This window comes from Crocodylus porosus, unplaced genomic scaffold (genome assembly GCF_001723895.1).
Source record: "Crocodylus porosus isolate Cpor-Errol unplaced genomic scaffold, CroPor_comp1, whole genome shotgun sequence".
In the NCBI taxonomy this organism is placed as follows: domain Eukaryota; kingdom Metazoa; phylum Chordata; order Crocodylia; family Crocodylidae; genus Crocodylus; species Crocodylus porosus.
The window spans coordinates 14014403-14034919 of NW_017728925.1; the positions used below are offsets into that span (position 1 = coordinate 14014403).

The 20517-nt window shown below is 44.5% G+C and overlaps 1 protein-coding gene across 1 annotated transcript; it reads left to right on the forward strand.

Annotated features, from left to right (window-relative positions):
• Window positions 1-1055: 1055 nt before the first annotated feature.
• WDR5 (WD repeat domain 5) lies at window positions 1056-13661 on the forward strand. Its single transcript, XM_019540906.1, has 13 exons — window positions 1056-1238; window positions 2653-2761; window positions 4135-4208; window positions 5149-5238; window positions 5900-5989; window positions 6895-6978; window positions 8158-8213; window positions 8415-8461; window positions 9371-9446; window positions 10780-10813; window positions 11289-11363; window positions 11601-11688; window positions 12534-13661. Exons 1-13 carry the CDS (start codon window positions 1158-1160, stop codon window positions 12632-12634), a joined length of 1005 nt encoding a protein of 334 aa, XP_019396451.1. The 5' UTR covers window positions 1056-1157; the 3' UTR covers window positions 12635-13661.
• The last annotated feature ends 6856 nt before the right edge of the window (window positions 13662-20517 follow it).

Below are 20517 nucleotides of genomic sequence, written 5' to 3' on the forward strand. Positions count from 1 at the left end.
TGTGGGCTAAGTAGAAACGCCCAAAGAGGATCAGTCCTTGTGAGCACACCCAGCGTGGATGCAGAAGTAGGTTAGACACGATGTGTAAGGGGCCTTGAGGCTGGAAAGGTCGAGTGTCGCTGCCATGGGCAGCGAAGGAAGTAAATGGAGCTTGTCATCCTGCGGAGGTGTTCAGGTCCCCAGCAATGTCTGGGGTGGTTCCTTGCCGCCTCTGGTCAGCAAAACCCTTGTGTCTGCTGGTGCTTCTTGTCCTGTTGCTGATACAGGTGTGAGAAATAATCCTTTCCCTGCCACCGCAACCCCTATCATCCAAGTGATAACGGTGCAAAAAAGCCATCCCAGGCACTCTTGTCCTTGAGTAGTATAGACCCCATCTTCAGGAGGTGTCATGTTGACCACCTCCCCTTTTGCCAGGGCAGGGCTGGCTGACCTGCAACGAGTGGTGCAGGTAGGGCAGGGTGGGGATAGGCAGCGTGATGGCAGGGAGCAGAAAGCCGAGCAGCAGATCAGACAGAGTTGCACAGGGTGGGGAGCAGAAAGCGAAGTGGCGGATGGATTGGAGGAAGAGGATTATAGTGGCATTCGGGGAGCGTGCAGGGCTGGTTTCCTAAAAGGTTGGACACCACTGTGCTACCGATTTAGCAATCCCGGTGTAAATGCAGCAGTTGGTTTCATGGATCAGTGATATAAAGAAAAAGAATACGTTTCTGCATCTGGAAAAAAAGAGTGTCACCATCATCCGGGTAGCACAAGGCTTGATGGATCAGTTTCCTTTATGAGAAGGGAAGTAGGGGCGTGCTGTTGTATGCCGTACATACGGATGGGCATGAAGGCATAAACACACTGTTGCGTTGGTGCGCGTTTGTTTGTCTCAGTCTGCAGAATTAGTCTCTCGGTTACTGGTTGGAATCGGAAGATGCTGTTTGCATCAGTTTTCCTGGGGGTGTGGATTATGGTCATTATATGCTCGTGGATGATGCTTTGCTAGGTGCTGAAACAGTGCTGTTCTTTTGTGGTTAACGGTAGTGTTGAATTTTTTTCTCCTAGGTTTGAGATCCCAGTTCTGTTCTCCTGTCAGTGGGAAAGGCTCCCTTTTGAAGCAGCATATTCATTCATCCCTTCAAGCACCATAAGTCTGACTTGCCAGCTTCAGAACCATGGCAACAGAAGAAAAGAAACCAGATGCAGAATCCACCAAAACACAGTCGACTCCTTCCTCTTCAACCAATCAGAGCAAGGTGTGTGTAGGTCTCTGAACAATATCCTTAGTCTGTAAATACACATGGGAACTACCTATGTTTTTTTTTACAAGCAAACTGGGATGAGGGATTTTAAGGAAAGTTGAATTCTAAAGGAATTCCTCAGGAATTTTACTGGGTTTGTATAGGGTCAAGAACATGCTGAAGGCTTTGGGGACAAGACTGACTATGAGATTTCTGGATTTACCCTGAAGAGCTATAATTTTGTTTTGTACATATAATATAACCTCTGCCTTGCATCACTTGAATCCCATTATGGTATACTGAATTTTGCAACCAGTGAGAAAATTAGAGAACGCGTTACAGAACATGCTTTATTGTTGCAAGTGTCATTTGACCATAAATCAAACGCTTCAGGGAATTGCATGTAGCATAGTATATCTTGTAATTGTTGTAAAATGGTAGTGAGAGAGACTTATGAGTAATGTCACAATCCTCTCTGAGAAACAAAGATGTCAGGATTTCTTGAAATACTTAATGGAGTTGCCAGCTATCCAACAGAGATCCAGAAGGCCTGTCAGATGTTTGGTTTCTGTAACTGCTTCTGCTGCTAGTGACAGTTAACACAATCATTGCAAGAGGTCTGTCATCCCAGTGTCTGGGTGTTTTTGCCGAAATGATCACCAGCCAAAAAGGTAACACTGGTATGTAAAGATGACTTGCTAAGGAGAAAAATGGCCTTGTGCTCCTTCTCTCTTATGATTATAGAGTCCGAAGTTCTTCTGTACCCATGGAGGACTGTAAGGAGATTAGAAAACTCATCAATTCATAATATTTCAATGGAAGGGGGATGGAAATAAATAAAAAATCACCTGTATTCAGGCGTGGAAAAATTTGATTGTTGTGGGAAGAGGATGTCCTCATTAAGGATTAACTCCCTTTTCCCTCCTCCATTCCTTCAAGGCGTGAAGCTTGCAGTGCCCATCTGAAATCCTGCTCTTTGAGAAGTCCTTCAGCAGCACTAGAAAAAGTCAGGTGTCCTGCTGAGGTTTAAGGAGACGCAAATGTTCACAACCCTAATTTTTAAAAGCATTTGGCAGGTCACTTGTAAATACTGTATGGAGAGTGGCTCAGCTCACACTTGAGACTGTGGGCCAACTTTCTGCATGTGTGGCTGACTTGGATAGATTTGCATCTCAGATAAATTTAACTAGTTGTTTTGAGGATGTTTCTCTGTAGGTCCAGTAAAGCAGCACTGAACCATATAATTTAGAAAATACTTTTTTCCCGTAAATACAGGGCTACGCCTTTTCTTTTTTAAATAGACAAATCCAGACTGCTGTGAGTGATCATGCTGTACATCCCTGTGTCCTGGCTTGTTAGATATCCCAGTTAGAACTGAAACATTGAATTAAGTATCTACTTGACTTATTTGAACAAATCTTTCTTGCAGCCTGCACCTGTAAAACCAAACTATGCTCTAAAGTTCACGTTAGCAGGACACACTAAGGCCGTCTCGTCAGTAAAGTTTAGTCCAAATGGAGAGTGGCTAGCCAGTTCCTGTAAGTATCAGTCTGTCTTAATGCTTTCCTGTTGTCTGAATTGGCCAAATGTGGATCTGGCATGTTAGACAGCTTGCTGACCATATCTTAGTGCTACCGTGATCAGAGGGAGGGAGAAAACAATCGGCTAGCTCTTTAAGCTGAGTAAATGACAAAACAAGACCTGCTTAGTATTGTGTGCGTCATGGTGTATTATATCCTGTATTGCCTCTGCCCATTGCCAGACCAAAAGGGCTTGGGATGCTTCTCTTGCACTGCTGCAGAAACACAGCCAGGTTAGCACACACAGATTGTGGATAAATGTGAAATTAACTGCAGTACAGAGAGGATCTCATCTAGCCCTCCCTCTTGCTTAAATTCCAGCTTAAGCCTGTAAATTGGGCCTTGCTTGGCTTGATGCACATGCTGTCTGGCAGTGAATATCACTGATCATTATTCTTTGTCTTCCTGTATTGGAATGGTAATAGGAAAGAGCCTTGGAGAGTCAAGTCAGCTCCACTGCACTTTGTTACTTATAAGAGAGGAAGAGGCAAGAGGGACTTTGAAGGGAGGAATTTAGCAGGCTTTTCCCCAGAACTCTAAACCTAAGCAGTAGATCAAGCTCTCTTTGTGCCAGCCTCTGATAATGGTGAAAACTCTCTGGTAAACTTGCAAATGCCTGACAACTTCCTTCTGCAACAAAAGGTGCATGCCTGGGAAAGAGAGGAGAGGGGCAACTCGGAGGAATGCTGTTGAACACACAGATGGCCACTGTAAGCCCCACACCCTCCAGAAATGGCAACGGTTCTGGTCTGTTACTTCATCGTGCTTGCCTTTATATGGGCAGCAAACTGCAAAGAAATTAATTTCTCACATTTTTTGTGATACCTTTTTAAAAAGGTCATTTCTCACTCCCACCCCAGACATTCCTCCTGCTTTAACATCTGGCAAATATCAAACTTTTTCTCTGCTGTGGATCGTAAGCTAATGTGATGATGAATAGTGTGTTTTGTTTCTCACAGCTATTAGTCAGCCCAGTTTCTGGATTGTTTTTTGATCTTCCTGGGCCGTAAGTGTTTCAGTGGCCCCTGTGGGATGGTAGCTTTTTTTGATGAGCAGCTTAATTTGAAAAAAGCAGAAGCCATTGGAGAAACTGTTTGAGACCCTTTACATTGCAGTCACCATGTCTAATCTTAGCTCCTGCAGTCTGGCATATGTGAAACTGTGTCATTAGCATTTACATTTTGCCTTCTGCACCAAAATCTGTGCTTGAGGGTAAAAACTATTTGGTGTCTCCAAACAGCTATCCAAGATGATGCTTTCTGCTTAAGGAGGAGCGGTGGTTATAATAATGCTAGTAACATTTTAACTGGGGTTTTTCTTTTTAATTTTAGCTGCTGACAAACTAATAAAAATTTGGGGAGCGTATGATGGCAAGTTTGAAAAGACGATATCTGGTCACAAACTGGTAAGTATTGAACCATAGCAAATGTTCTGCACTCTGGCATCATTTCTAAACACCTGTCCTTTCAGATTGCAAATGGAACTTGGTACTTTTTCTGCTGCTTGTATAATGCAAAGGGTTTGGTTTCCTTTGTTCACCCCCCCTGAAGTCCTGGTATAATGAATGAGGGAAACTAGTTGGTTGTTTTTTGTCCCTCAATGAGTTGCCCATGCAGCAGCCCCTGCATAGGCAGTTCTTCCAAATAGTTGGAAGTAGCCTTCCAAATAGTTCTGTGAGAGCGGTGTTGCTCAGGAACTGAAATAGCCAAGGTGTTGCAGGCCAGGATTGATGTTTATGGGTGAAAACATGACTGCTGATAAAACTCTTGAATGCTGGACAGCTGGGTTTTCACCTAGGATAATGCAAGTTAGAGTATTTTGCTTTCTGGATTTGTATCAGGCGTTATTCAGAAGCCTTCATATGGAAAGCTGATGTTTTGAATGACTTCACCCACTTGAAGTTCCATGAGACTAGATTTTACTTTGGGAAATGTATACTTTTGAAAAATAACACTTACCCTTCCACAGTCAGCTAGCTGTCATTGAAACCCCTTGGGGTTAGTTCAGTAAGATTCTAGGTCATCAAGGGTTTGTTACTCGTGTGCTTTTGAAAATGTAACTGTGGGTCACGTAGGCAATAAAAAAAAAAAAGGAAAATTCATCCCAGTTCATGCGTCAAATTACTACTTACAAACCTCAAAAAGGTGACCAGATCTGGGAGTAATTAACATGCTTGCAGTGTGAGTAGATGAAGGAGCTGGGATTTGCATAACTTCTCAAAATTCAAGTAACTGTTTTTGCTTTTCTGGCTTCAGATATCCATTTAATAAGCCATCTGTGCCTTCCATGTTTTGATGTCACAGAGCAAGCAGCGATCTGGATCAAACTGTGTTCCTTTGTTTCAGGGCATCTCTGATGTTGCTTGGTCATCAGATTCCAACCTTCTCGTGTCTGCCTCAGATGATAAAACTCTCAAAATATGGGATGTGAGCTCGGTAAGGGCAGGAGTTGAGTCTTATCTCTCACCTCTCCACTGTTCTCTCTTGGGGCTTTTTAAAAATGTAGGGTGATGAGCTAGACAGGCTGAGATGGTTGGAGGGAGAATTTCAAAGTACTGGCTCCTACTCGGGCACATGAGGAGCTGTTCATAAACGGAAGATGAGAATGTTATGATCTCTGGAAGGAACGTACTCTGCCTGCTGAACATGGGAAGCAAGGCTCTCTTGAGAGCTGCATCCTGTCAAAACTCATAGGTGGCGATAGTAACCAGATGCCAGGCTTTGGTTGAGAGAGCTCCCCCTGAAACATTTTGTCATTTAACTTTTTCATTGTTCAGTTTTCATTGTTTTCTTTCTGCATTAACAGTGTGAAGGAGCTAGGTGGCTTTGCTTTGTTGCTAATCACTTTCTAACCTCCTGGATCTCATGCACTGCTATGCTAGTGCAGAGTTTGGATGGTAAATACAAAAGAAGTGTTGGCTGTTTTTCTCCTAAATGTTCTGTCCCATAAAAGCTCATCCTTATCAAAGGTTACATTTTGACCTTTGACTGACATTGTCCCTTTACATCTGAAATCAAGTGACTGTCTCTGAAGCTGTAGAAAGGTGTGGGTAAACGTAATATCGGTAAATCCATACACTGAAATCTTTCTTTTAAGGGCAAGTGTTTAAAGACGTTGAAGGGGCACAGTAACTATGTCTTCTGCTGCAACTTCAACCCCCAGTCCAACCTCATCGTTTCGGGATCAGTAAGTGAATATTTCCTCAATGGGGTAGCAATTTTGTGCAACTTTCAGAGGTGTGGCCCATCTTAAATGTTTATCCAGTAATGTATCACTTGGGATGGGATTGATGGAGTCAGCACCTCTGCTCCTATCTTGGGTGAAGTCAAATCTGGCAGCACTTTGTAGAAAGTCAGAAGATCATTCAGAGCACTCTTAAAGTTGGAGATGGGCCTTAATTCTTTCTGACTTGGAGCAGGCTGTGTTAGTGGCAAGCTTATTTACCTACTTGGTTGCAAAAAGTTTGTTAAGCTTTAAGTACCACTCCAACCGTGGTTTAGAATTGAAGCTGCCTTTGTTGGTATTACCGAGTCTAAGTGCTGCCTGTGTCTCTTTTGGGGACTGTGACCATTTCATGCTAGGTCACCGCATCACTGAAAAGCATATTTTTTGATGTGTTTGACAGCTCAGTCTGGAGCTAGGCAGCATTATGCTGTTGGCAGAGAAAGGAACTAGGAGATGGGATTCTTTTATGTCTGCTTTCTGACTCTGGTGGTCATCTGACCTCATGTACCCAGTTTAACTGGGGCAAATTCTAGATCCTTATATGAATTTGAACCTAACGCGGCTTTTTTTCAGGTCTTAAAGCCCAAAGTGTGAATATAGGGATTTAACTTGGCCTCCTTGACTGTCTCACCTCAATGAGATACTGTTGGCATCTAACTGTGAATAGGAGTTAGGTGAAAGTTTCCCTCACTTCCAAGCAGAAGTCAGTCCAGTTGTTTGAGAGATGCTGTTATGCCTAGTTCCTGCACAGTGAAACCTGTTAATTCATGCGTGAGGGCCAGGTGGTAACAAAAGATTACATTTCCCTGTAGCTTGGGAGCAAATGCATTTGCAAATAACTGATGAATTTCTCTTCTGATCCTCAGTTTGACGAAAGCGTGAGGATATGGGATGTGAAAACAGGGAAGTGCCTCAAGACGCTGCCTGCTCATTCTGACCCAGTTTCTGCTGTAAGTCCCTTCAGATAAATGAACATGCTGACATGTTTGCTTCCATCCGTTTCTTTCCTGCTCGGAAAAAGGAAGCAAAGTCACACAGTTAGTTCCCATCCACCCTTGACATAGTGGAAGAAATGGGCTGTGATGGTTTGCAAGGGTATTAATCAACATGGAGATGCCACCACCAGAACAGATTGCTGTCTCTTGGTATTAATGCAAGAAGCATCTGGTAAGTGCACACAGGCTTGCTAAGGCTCTGGCAGCCAGACACTGGAGCACAGACTGGGAGCTCTCCAGGCTGGTCACAACGCAGAGCATGAACTTGCTGCATGTGTGGGTTGCTGCATTGCATTGTTAGGGAAGCTAAAACAAGGTAGCTCCAAAATACATGCCATTGTCAGTCTTACCCACTTAATGGGTGAAAAGATAAAACAGTGTCTGTACAAATGATGAAAACAACGGGTGAGTGGCTCCTAACAGACACAAACCTTTTAAAGCGGAGGATGGAGGTGAGCAGAATTCTAAGGTTCAGGCATGCTGTTGTGAACGCATGACTCCAAAACTGGAAACAGAGGACAGTTCCTAGGAGATAATTGTACAATTTCCTCTTTAAAGGTTTACCTGCATGCACATGTGTAAAGGATTTTGTGTATTTGTAAAATACACTGGTTTTGTGCTTGAAGAAACTTAAGTGGGTCTCATTGAAGTGTGTATGAATTGGTGTGCCTAAAAGCTGTGCTCATAACTGTCAAGTGCCATTTCATTGTGGTCCTACTACTGTGAGTAATGTTCCTAATGAGAGTTGAGCAGCTTCAGATGTCTGTGTTTTTGAGGCCTCTTATGTCTGGTGATCATTTGGAAAATGTTTACTACCTCTAAATCTCCTTGGCTCAGTGTAACAGGTGGGCATGTTCTAGATGTAAAATAAATCAAGAGTTTTGCAATGGTAACTCAGAGGAAGATTCCTGTGATGCTTTTTTATATGCATCTGAGCTGTTGAAACATTGTGCCCATCAGTTGAATATCATGTTGAATTGCTGCTGCTATCTATATAAACCACAGTTTAACTTTTTGAGCGTTGTAACCTTCAGATGCAGTGTCTTGCCCTCGAGGCTCAAATAGTTTTGCTCTAAATATGTGTAAATACAGCTATGTTTTTTTTGTTTTTTTTCCCCTTGCCCAAAACTACAGGTGCATTTTAATCGTGATGGGTCCCTGATAGTGTCAAGTAGCTATGATGGCCTCTGGTAAGTGATTATTTCTTTAGTAAGTCTTATCTGCCATAGCCTTCTCAGCTTCTTACACAAGTAACACTAAAATAATAATAATAAAAACTGCCTTATGCTTCTATGCTGCATTTGAAATTAAAATGTAGGCTTGTAAGTTGTTGAGAGCAGCTTTTTCATAAGCTACAGTGAAGACTTGTTTTGTTTTGTTTTTTATTAAAGTCGAATCTGGGATACAGCATCTGGCCAGTGCTTGAAAACACTGATTGGTAAGTAGGTAGACTTCTTGTCTGTCTGCGCTTAGTTTTTCTGCTATGTAACTTCACATATGAAATATCTTTTATATATGAGTATGCAATAGCAATGAAGTTGACTAAGGGTAGGGAGAGGGTTTGTAAGCTTTGCTTTCCATATCTTGCTGTATTTATGCACTCTCATCCTAGCTGTTGATGTAAAGGGAAATAACTTCTCTCATTCTCTCTTATACTAGAAAAACTGTTTAGGTTTGGTATGTTGCACTGCATAAGTTGAGACTCAGTCTGGTACCTGTAAACCATGGTTCTCCACCAGTCAATGTAATATTATGTTTTATGGTGCAACTTTTCACAAGTCCTGTGGGAAATCCTTATTTTACACTAGCTGACATGATTGAGAGAAACTCATATGTCCCATGCAACAGAGAAGTGCGTCTTTATGACAGTGGGAGAATACTGTTTTCTCCAAGACATGGTCACTGGCTACAGAACAGCATGTGTGGAAGAAGATTTCTTTCTTTAGCTGTACAGCTTGAATGCCTCATGTCATGGAAGCTAGGTCTCCAGTGTTCCTGTGAAGTGACATAAGCAAATTGATCTTTCTAGTGTTGAAAATAGTCTTCTAGTATAAAGGCTCCTGAAATTCCTAGCCACTTCTGTATGAATGTTCTTAAGGAGCTGGAGACAGAAGTTTGGGTTACAATGGATTAATATCAATGGATTAAATATTCAGAATCCTCTTCCTGAACTATTTGTCCCTACCACTTTCCTGCCTTACTGCCTGAAGTTCATCCACCGTTTGGGACAAAATAGATCCAAGCTTGAAGTTGCTGCTTTTTCCCCTGTAACCTACTTTAGATGAGTACAATTGCAAGGAATGCTCTATCACTGAGAATGCATAACACATTTTTATTTTCAACGCAGATGATGATAACCCTCCTGTGTCTTTTGTGAAGTTCTCTCCAAATGGCAAATACATACTAGCAGCAACTTTGGACAAGTAGGTGGTTTTAAAATGTGTTCATCAGCTTAGAGTGAAACCTTATTATTCTGCTGTTGTAATGTTGCGTGATACTGATGGGTAAATTGCTGTCAAATGGATATTACCAGTTTCATTTTGCAGTTGGGCTTGCTTGGTGGCAGAGGCAGAACTTGATACTGTTGTAGGGCTTGGCACTGTACACAGTACCTCTGTATACTTTCATTCCTGTGTAAAACTTACTATGCATGAATCCATTGGTTCTTTTTGTTGTAGTATAGAGGCAAGGAGATACAATTGCAGCCTTTTAAGAGAGTATAAATAGCTGTGAGTATAAAGTGTAAGAGCTGTGCAGGTGGATGGCTTCTGTTGAGAGTTCTCCAGCTGGAGCAGTTCCAGTGCCACTGCTAGCGAGTGCTCAGGCTCTGTCCTCTCTATCCATGTGTATTTATTGCTGCTGCTGTAACAAGACCCTCCTGTCCCTAAGTGAACAGGCTGGTGACAAGCTAGGTATCTGTGAGTACAAGGCATTACTTGACTGACTATCCCCTTTTTCAGACTGAGTGAAGGTAAAAGAAAAACCTTCAATGAAGCTGACTTGGGGCTTATTTTATAAGCCTTTTCAAAAGTATGGATCAGCAGCATAGCCTTTATTTTTGAACGTGAGTGAGGGTTTCCCTCCTTTTGCGTGAGAGCTGGAGACAGATCCCTGCCTGAAACCTGTGACTGAAATCTTGCAGCCTCTGGATTCTGCTTGGATGCTCTCTCTTACCCAGTCTTTGACCTGGGACAAATTAGAACTGCAGACTGCGAGGTCTCTGCATTACTAATCCCTTCACCTATTTAGATGCAGAGCTGTACTTTACAAGCAGTGATGGGCAATGCATTGTGGCCTTTACAGACCATGACATAGAAGTGAATCTAAAAAGGGTAGGAGAAGGGATGTGGGGCTGCAGGTCTCTGTGATTCTGGTTTGCTTTCCCATTGTACGAAAGACTGCAGGAAGCAGCTGACTGTTGGATGTGTCACAGTTAAGAGTTTTTGGCCAGTGTCTTTGCACACCTCGAGTTCTCTGTGACATCCTTTAAGGTGAAGGATACCAGCATGAAAAATGGATTTTAAAAATGTTGCTCTGTTCCCTCACTCCATGCAGAAGTCTATGAATGACAAGTAAATAAAACCTTGTATTTGCTGAGCGGGCTGAAATTCTGCCTTCCAAAGTCAGACTAATGTAGTCAGACCACTGTAGACATGAGGACCTCTTCTGGTACAGAGAAGCCTTTATGTATCAAGAGATTCATATTGGGGGATGAGGCAGCCTAATTTTTTTTTTCCTTTTCCTTTTATTCTTTAGCACTCTTAAACTTTGGGACTACAGCAAAGGAAAGGTAAATATAACTGTGTCTTTTGCTATTGAAAACCTAGCTGGGTTTGCAGCAGATTCTGGGTGGTTACACAAAGTTAAGCATTTCCCCTTTACTTTATTCAGTATAATTATGGTCAGTAATTGCTAGATGCCCTGTTGTCTAGTGACAGACTTAAGATATTTAAAAGTTCCCTTTACATTATGGCACAGTCCTGAGATGTACAAGTTTTAACTTTGTTTCCTGTGCTGTTTAAGTGCCGTTGCCCTTTCTTTCTCTGTAGGGATGTGACAAATTGGACCTCTTTTTCTTAGCACTGTGATTGTTTAAATGTTCGAGGGCAGAGATGCCCTCTGCTTCCTTTGGATAAGTTGGTAGGATAGGGAACACGCAGACATATTTAGGCTGCCCTGCAAAAAAAAAGTTTGCCCTTGAGTTCTAGATATCTTTTTTCCCAGCTGGATTTAACAGTTTTGCCTTATGGCCCTTTTATTTTCAGTGCCTGAAGACATACACAGGCCACAAGAATGAGAAATACTGCATATTTGCAAACTTCTCTGTTACTGGTGGCAAGGTCAGTATTTTTGCAGCTTGTTTTTTATGATGTATGCTTCTCAGGTCTTCTCTATCACAGCAGGAGACAAAATGTAAGCCTCCATTGCTTGCTAACTCAGTTCCTCTGGTCCAAGAAACAAAAAATCCAAAAACCTCTCAGTAAATCAAATGATAGAAATAATGTGACAAACATGGAAAGGATTATAACACAACCTTCAATAACTATTCCTTTTATTTCCCTTCCCCACCCCCCCAGTGGATTGTGTCTGGTTCAGAGGACAACCTGGTTTATATCTGGAACCTCCAAACAAAAGAGATTGTACAGAAATTACAAGGGCACACAGGTACGAAACAAGTTTTGTTTTCCTTTTTATTACGGATAAAACACTTCCAAATAAATAACGAGCACAACTGAGTTTAAAGACAATTCAGTGATGTACACAAGAACCACTCTGCTTTTTTTCCCTTCCTTTAAGGTAAACTTTAAACTGGTCTTATTGTTCAGACTCTCAAAATGGCTCAGTGTGAGACATTATTAGGGTTCTTAGTGGGTTTTTCGTACAATTTGGGCATTTTTAGGGGAGATAGTGGTTTGTTTTAAGGGTATAAATGGAGTCATTCTGATTACCTGGAATTTATTGTAAAGAAACTGGCCCAAATACTTTGAAAGTGTCTAGAGATGCTGAGTGCCTCAAGCCGAGTCGCTTTTTGAATATCTCAGCCAGTAACTTCTCCCAGATTACCACCCCCACAAAGAGTTCCAGATGCGCATCCCACAACACTAACGTGAGTGCTGCCGAGGAATACCCACCTTACGTACTGCCTTGGTGAATTTATTTTCAGTGCAGTAGGTGGGAACCCCGTTGTATGCTATGGGATACCTAGTACATCCATGTCCTCAATGCAGCGAGTGAGCCCCATTGGGTATGCCTGCTCAGTTAATTCTCTCGGTGTGCTCACTAGTGCATAGTAATTACCGGGCCCTGAAGAACAAAGTTCTGGGGAAAATTATGACCATTAAACTCCTCCTTGAGAACCTGTTGTAAAAAAACATACTACTTGGCTGGGGTTGTATATGAAGATGGGGCAGCAAGACTGTCACTGTCAAGGGCTGGAAATGCCTGCTGCAAACTGCTTGAATTGTTTTTTCACTGATGATGATGGTGTGTGTGTGTCTCTCTCCACTTAGATGTTGTGATTTCCACAGCCTGCCACCCCACAGAAAACATAATTGCATCAGCGGCACTAGAAAACGACAAAACAATTAAACTGTGGAAGAGTGACTGTTAAACGTTTTCGATATCACTTTAGAGACTGTCCACAAAAGTTTGTTTTTAAAAAAATAAATAAAAGAAATGGAAAAAAAAAAAAAGCCCCACTCAACGAAAGTAAAAACCCCAGTTGGGCAGAAAACCTGAAGAATATTTGAGAGTGGTTTCTGTTAGTCTTGGTCCAAAGAAAACATCTTTAGCGTCTTGCTAGAATGGGGCAGCATGGTGGAAAAAAAGATGCAGTGTCTCCTTTCCTTGCCTGGTCGCTTGGCAGACATGGATCGTTCTGAGATGGCATTAGAAGTGTCAGCCTTGTATCGGAAGCCCCAAAGATATACTGTACTGTGTGGTAGCGTTATTCCTTTGGTCTCTTGGTGCTGCTTAAGGAAAAGCTGCCAGTCTGTTTTGTAACAGTAAGTTAAGTTGTGAACCTAGAAATACATGGGTTTTTTTTTTTTTTTTAATGTCTAATTTTTTAATTTGTTTTGCAGGAGGGTAGGTTCTAGTCTCTCAGAAGTTTCTTTTCATTGTTTTAAATAGGGGTACTGCATCTTGGACGATGCTTCATTTCAAACACGCAGCTCAAATTTTGTGACCAAATAATAAAAACCATGCAGTTTCAGATCTTCCCCTTCCTGCCCCGACTTCAGACTCCTGTGACAAAAATCTCTCCTCTTACTTCTGTATAGTTGCTTACCTCTTGTTCTGTGTGTTTAATAGAAGCTGTTATAGAGCAAAGTTACAGCTCTTCTGTTAACCATTAAAATGATTCCTGCTTGTAGTTGTTCTTGGTATATTTTAACTTTTTTTTCTCTTCTTGGAAAAAAAAGCAAAAGTTGACAGAACAGTGTAAAATTTATTTCAATGTAAAAAAAAAAAAAAAGAGAAATGATTTTGTATCTTGGAAATTCCTCGTATAGAACTGTATTGCTAATGGCATGACTCTGTATCTATTTCAGCGTCGGTATTCCCCTTTTTGTCACACTAGCGTGGTATTTACACATCGAAGCCAGTACCATATGACATAATAAAGAGGTGGGATTTTATGTGTATGTTGGTGGTTTAAGATTTGCACTGTTGTGAAGTGTTCACATTGTTTCAGCTCCTAGGTTTACTTGCAGGAAGCATGCTATCTCCTTCTCTAACTGTTTACAAGATCGTTGAGCAAATCCTCATCAAGCAGGGCCTGGAGTCCGTCTTGGGCGAGGGAGGATGAGCATCCCTCCTAGGCAAGGTTCATATGAAAGAAGATGAAATCCACGTCAAAGAGTTCTCCAAGTTGTTGATGTGACACGACTACTCGGAGGCTAGTCTCTTCCAGAAGGTGGAAGCACTTCTACTTCTCCTGCTGACTGGTTGGGATGCGGTAGGGAGCAAAAATCTATACTAATAAAGAATAGTATGGGGGTACTGTACCGCTAAAGCTTTCTTACTGTGGTTACTCCTAGCATTGTGCTCTGAAGCAGCCTAATGTCATGAGCTGGAGGGGGAACGATCCTGCTAGCTACACTTACACCTGGTGGGTCAGCAGGAGGCCTTGATGTAACATTAAGTAGGAGTTAGGCTTCTTTGTCTATCACCAGTCTGCTATGAGGACTTACAGCTACGAGTTCAGCTCAAAACTCATCTGATAGAAGAGACACCATAAAGTGCGACTCGAATCAGCAACTCCAAACACACCACCTCATCTACTTGTTTCCATTCCCCTCTTCTTACCAAAGATCCTGGTGGTAACTTACAGCAGCGCATGGTAAGAAGGGCTTGACCTCAGGGATTTTGCAAGTGCGTGAATGACAGTAGAGGTGAGCTGTACTTTGTAAGCCCTGACACGGACAGCACTGTGTTCGTGGGGTGATGCAGGAGCATTTGGACCTTGGTGCATGCTGCAGCTAGTGTGTACGCTGAAAATTAGTTGGCTTGTGTCCTGCATGAATGACTTAAGCTGAGAAAGGAAAAAGGAATTAATTGCGCTTCTCTCCATGCTGTATTTGCTCAACCGGTGGTCAGCTGTTCTTTCATAGAGTAGCTAGATGGGCTAAATCTTTACAAGCAAGCAATTAATCTAATGGGTTTCTGAATCTAGACATCACAGGAAAATAAATGGCTTGACATTTACTATGCCAAACAGCAAGCAAATTGCTGGTGGAGGGGTCGGTAGGAGGGTGTTAGGTTCCAGGGGAGTGGTGGGGGGGGATCTGTATCCTTTATTGCTGACGAGCAAAGCTGCATTTTCCATGTGGATAAAACATCAAGGGAAGCAGTGGTCTCAGCTGAAATTCTTCTGCCTTTTGTACAGCGGGTTGTCCATCTGATGCCACTCGAGTACTTTGAGAGTGCTTTTAGACTGTGGGCCCACAGGGAAGATGCACCACCTCCAAAACAATGTGGCAAAGCGCTGGGGCAAGATGTTGATGCAAGCCACCCATTCTGAAAGCGGGGGGATTAGCGCATGCACTCTGGGCATCTCAGGGCACCAAGTCGTGGTCCTTCAAATACACGGTTTCCTGCTCATTCTAGCCATGATTTCTGAGGCGAAACAGCTTTCCCCGCTATGTTTTCCATTAAAGGGTCTGTCCTGCGTTGTCCGAGCCTGCAGGGAATGAGCAAAAACTCTGTCTTAGGTACTGGTATGGTCCCTATTACCGTAGTGTCTGAACACCTCTGGTTTTAATGCATTTGCCTTTGCACCACAGAGAAGCAAAGCAGTGCTATCATTCCCATTATTACAGATAGGAAATGGAGGCACAGAGCAGTCAAGAGGTGTGCTGAGGTTACCCGAGAAAGCTGGAAGGGGCGATACAGTAAACCTGTGCCTCCCTTCTAGTCTTTGAGCCCTGGCCGGGCTCCTGAGAGACTTGTTTGATCTTCAACCACACAGGCGGCGTGCTGGAGCTTTTAGATGGCAATTGGCTCTAAAGTCAATCTGAAATGATTCTCAGCTCCTTAACGTAAGTATTTCTATTACTGTAATGGTCCAAGGGCCTATTCATGTTGCATACGCATAAATATTGTCTGGTTTCTCTTCTGAATGCTCTCAGTTTTCAGGCACCCTTTGCTGGCAGTAGGACTATTTTTTTGGTCTATAGAAAATAAAGACAACTTTTGTTAGGCTGCCTCCCGGTGTGTTTTGCCACAGCCGACAATCCCGTGCTGCAGTGTAGCAGGACTGGCTGGGAGGAGATAGCAGGGGATAGCCCTGCTTTGAGCAGGGGGTAGGACTAGAGCAGTGGTTTTTAAGCTGTGGGCCGCAGACTGTATCCAAGGAGTCCATGAAAGATGACTATGATCAATCAAAAATATGCGAATACCCACACTTAACTATTCAAAGGCGTCCGCAGCTCCATTCAAGATTTTTTTTAGGGATCTGCAAATGAAAAAATGGTTGAAAACCGCTAGAATAGATGACCTGAGGTCTCTTCCAACCCTTATTTTCTATGATTCTGTGACTAGATGTCACTTGGCCGTGTCCAGATGAGCATCCGCGGTGCTCCAAGCTGCACGGTAATCTGGGGGTGGAGGAGTTGACCCCTGGATATTGAGGGGTCAAAACCCATGCCAAAAAAAGCAGCGGTGCATGCCGGGGTAGTGCGTGCTGCTCAAAACTGGAGCATCCACCTCCTGGCCAGGCTCTGAGCGGCAGACCCCAGGTAAGGCTGCTGGGGTCATGCGGCCTCCCCCACCCCATCGGGGTAACCTGCGGCGTGCCAGAGGGTGTGTGACACAGACAGACAAGGTGGCACAAGGTGTCCTCCTGGCTGTCCCAGGGGCAGCAAACACCTGCACTCGTGGACGCACACGGCCTTCATTCAGCTTTGGGGGAATCCTAAAGAAGTGCTTTCTGAAAGCAAAGCAAAACCAGAAAAGAACCCCCCCACCCCGGTTTAAAGACATTCACGTCAATGGTGTTGGCACACAAGGAAAAGCGGCACCGCGGGAAATCCACGCGTGAGGCCTACCGGAGGGCTGCAAGTGGCTGGAGAAACCCGCGCTGGTGGCACATACGAAAAGGAGCGCGCGAGAATTTGCCTGGAAAAGTTCATGTTACAAAAAGGTGAAAAATGGGGAGAAAAAAAACTTGGTTAGATGCCACGAAGTAAGTGGCAATGCCTTAACCATATGCGTGTTGTATAGGCCACTAGGACCTCTTCCATCCTTATCAAGGGGAGTGCTAACCTTCTCTCCTTTCATACAACACACCCGTTTCAGCTCCGCGGTATCCTTTTAAAGCCCCTATACTTGCTGTTTTAACAGTTAGGGTGACTATAACACTCTACTAGAAATAGCTTCCAGACTCTATTATTTCAGTCCCAAGAAAAAGATAGACGATTCTTTTAGCTCTTATATAGTGGAATAAAGGATTATTTTCGTTTGTGAGTCCGGTTTAGGAACACAACAAGCCACCGCGGTTAGTAAAACGACGGGGTGGCTGGATTTCCGAGTCGCTAATATATTTATCTTCTCCAACCAATCAGAAGGCAGAATTCAACATCCAGGTGCTAAAATTGGATGGGTACTTAAAGGCTTGAAAATAGCCTCTTCTGAGGCTGGCTAGTGCCTCGTCACGAAGCTCCCCGCCAAACACAAGCCGGAATATCTCGACGAATCAGTTGCTCTGAAACAGGAGAGCGCTTTTTATGCGTCATCTTGGAAGTGGCAGCGGCGTGGCTCTCGCTGCCTCACCCAAGATGGCGACCGGGGCGGGGCGGAGCACGCTAGATAGCCGGTTCGAATCCCTGGTGGGGCAAAACCCCAGTATTCCAGCCACAGCCGCAGTCCACTAATTATTATTATTTTTTTAATTTTCTCTTTATTTTGGTGCTGATTGCACCGCTCATGTTTCCCAGGGAGTCTACAGCTCAGGTTGGCATGAGCATTTTTTGCACCCCAAGGCGGCTTTTTTCCATGCTTGCTGCTTTGGCACTGAACTATCGCAGGCCAAGCTGCCGATGCCTCTGCCTGCAGGGAGGGGAATTGATCGCAATTACTCCTGATTTGCAGATTTACTGCCCATTTGGAGCTGCAGCGGGGCCAGCCCCTTGGGAGCCCACAGCCACGGTCCGCACCCCCTTCCTATTCCAGCATTGACCTGGGGAACCCTTGGCTGGGCGCATGTCAGCCTACATGGGCCCAGAGGATAGAAAATCTGCAATAATAAAATCGCAGCAGTGTCACAGCTCATGCCGCCTCCTCCGTATCCAAAGCAGAGTTGCACCGATTCAAACGCTGAGCTTTACACAAATGCACGACGCGTGGTCTTGGGGCTTGCAGCAGATTGCGTTCCTATCTACGGGGGAAGGTACCATCCCGAGCATCTTTTGCAGGGGCTGCCTATCCCCATCCTTGCAGCTGAATATCGAAGTGCTTGAACCTGCATCTGGATCTGGCCGGGGAGGTGTTTGGTAGGCCTAAAAAGTAACCTTGGGGTCCGTGTCTGATCTGTTCAGAAGATGCTGGCACCAATCCTCTCCTTTCTGCCCCCACGATACTAGAAATATTCATTCTTACTCCACGCAGTAGGCACCTTCTGCAGAAAAGGACCATTTCCCTTCATCCTGCGCTGCCCTTTCTGTACGAAGATGCTCTCTTGACCGGCGAGAGCCAAAGGTGGGGCTTTGGAGATTATGATTTGTCTTGCGTCATCTGCTAGGTGCTGGTGACAAGCCAGGGATGGAGCCTAAGAGGCACAAATGACAACGATGGCATAATGCCTACCTCCCGCCACTTGTTAACGGAGCTGCTTTGGGAGTCACCAGGAGGAAACTGAAGGTTGTGTCGCATTAAACTGTGGCTTTAATATTCTGGATACGCACAGAGAAGTGCTCGGCAGCAAGCGACGTGAAACACAAACGTCTGACGGTTGCCAAAAAATCCACAGTTCGCAGCCAACAAACAGTTCAGAGGCGAGCAAGCCTCGGACTGGTTTTTGCCTCTAAAGTACTTGTAATAAAGTCGCCTTCGGCTGTCCCAGACTAAGACCTGTTCAATGGGAGGGATTTGCCTGAGAACGGGAAATTAGTGCCATGCGATAAGTTATGCCTCTGGTTGGGGATGAGCTCTAAGAAGGATTTACAGGCAAAACCATCTAATCTGTGCACAGTTTATCCATCCTTCTGGGCATCCCAAAGGTTTAAAGTAAGAACATGAATGTCCCAGGGATTTGCAAACCCAAGTTCTCTCAAATCGGGGCAGGGAGGCAGTGGGTTAATGGATTCTATTGCCCAGGGCTGATAAATCTCTGGAAATTAAATCAGAGCTAATGAATAGCTCAGGGAAATTTATGCTAATTCCAAAGGCAGGAGGCGGTGACTGCATTGAAAAAGCAGGGCTTGCAAAAAAACCCACAACAAATGTGACTGGCCTTTAAGATCCAAAGGAAACGAAAGCAAGAAATCTGGCAAATGAGCCAAAAAGGACGTCAAGGTTGTGGGTTCATAGGCTGAGCTGGGTTAGGCCATGAGTGTTGCATGAAGAGGAGAGGTTTCCCGGCTGGATTGCTAACACGGGTTAGTCTGATATATCACATTAAACTAACTCAAATAGCTGGGACTGTTTTTGCAACTATTTGAGCTGGTCTCATAACAGATATCAGATTTACCCAAAGAACCTTGTCTGCCGATGTCCTTAGACCGACACAGCTACTCCCGACACCCCTAACACAGGTTAGCGCTTTCTACCTGCCTACCGAAACTCTCCGCAGCCGTCGCGTTTCGCTGCTGCCCTCCATCGAGACAGCTCTGCTCCTTCAGGATCCTCCAGGCCGGAGGGCTTTCCCCGGGAGCTGCCCACGCAGGGATGGGTGCAGCCTGTCGTCTGAGCTCCGGAAACGGGGCAGGATCATGGTACAGGTGCATTGGCTGCAGGTCTGCACGTGGAAGGGGCCAAATCTTTGGCTGGCGTAAACGAAGATCACTAAGAGGGCCTGCGCGGGCGCCCACTGGCCCATGACCTGCCTCCAGACTCCCCCCCCCCCGTGTAGCTTGTGTCTCCGGTCAGAAACGACTGTGTTTATTAAGGATGAAAAGTTAGTCTCCCTGCTTATCTAGCCCTGTCATTTATGCATGAAATTAATTCAGCCCATTTCCTGCTCATTACCCCATCTCCTGGAGGCTTGTCGGCAATTGTTATAATTGCTCTGCTCTGAGGCAGGCTGGGGGCTGGGGGGCTTGAATGATTCAAATAAATCCTCTACATTATTTAAGTGGCTCCGTCTCGCGTGGCTCCTTAGCTTCGGGGGTAATTTGGCTGAGCTGAAGTACTGGGCCACACACGTGACCAGTGTGGCCTCCCAGTGAAATATCAGTGATCCAGTTTGCTCCTGGATCACTCTGCACGGATGCTGGGCTCTGCACCTACACTGTAGGTGAGCCAGACGTCTTCATGAGTGGGCAGATCTGCTTCAAAGCCCAGCTGCAACCGTCCTGTCCCGGTGGAGGAGCCGACTGCAGGTAGATTGCAGCCGATGGCAGGGAGATCATGCCTGACTAATCTAGTCTCTTTTTATGACCAGGTTACAAAGCATCTGGATGCAGGAGTAGGGGTAGAGATCATTTATTTAGACTTTAGGAAGGCCTTCGATACAGTATCCCACCCCATACTGGTGAACAAGTTAAGGGGCTGTGACTTGGATGACTGCACAGTCCAGCGGGTGGCAAATTGGCTCGAGGGTCGTACCCAGAGAGTGGTGGAGGCCGGGTCGGTGTTGACCTGGAAGGACGTGGGCAGTGGGGTCCCGCAGGGCTCGGTCCTTGGACCGATACAGGCATACCTCGGAGGTATTGCGGGTTCAGTTCCAGACCACTGCAATAAAGCGAATATCGCAATAAAGCGAGTCACACGAATGTTTTGGTTTCCCAGTGCATATAAAAGTTATGTTTACACTATACTGTAGTCTATTAAGTGTGC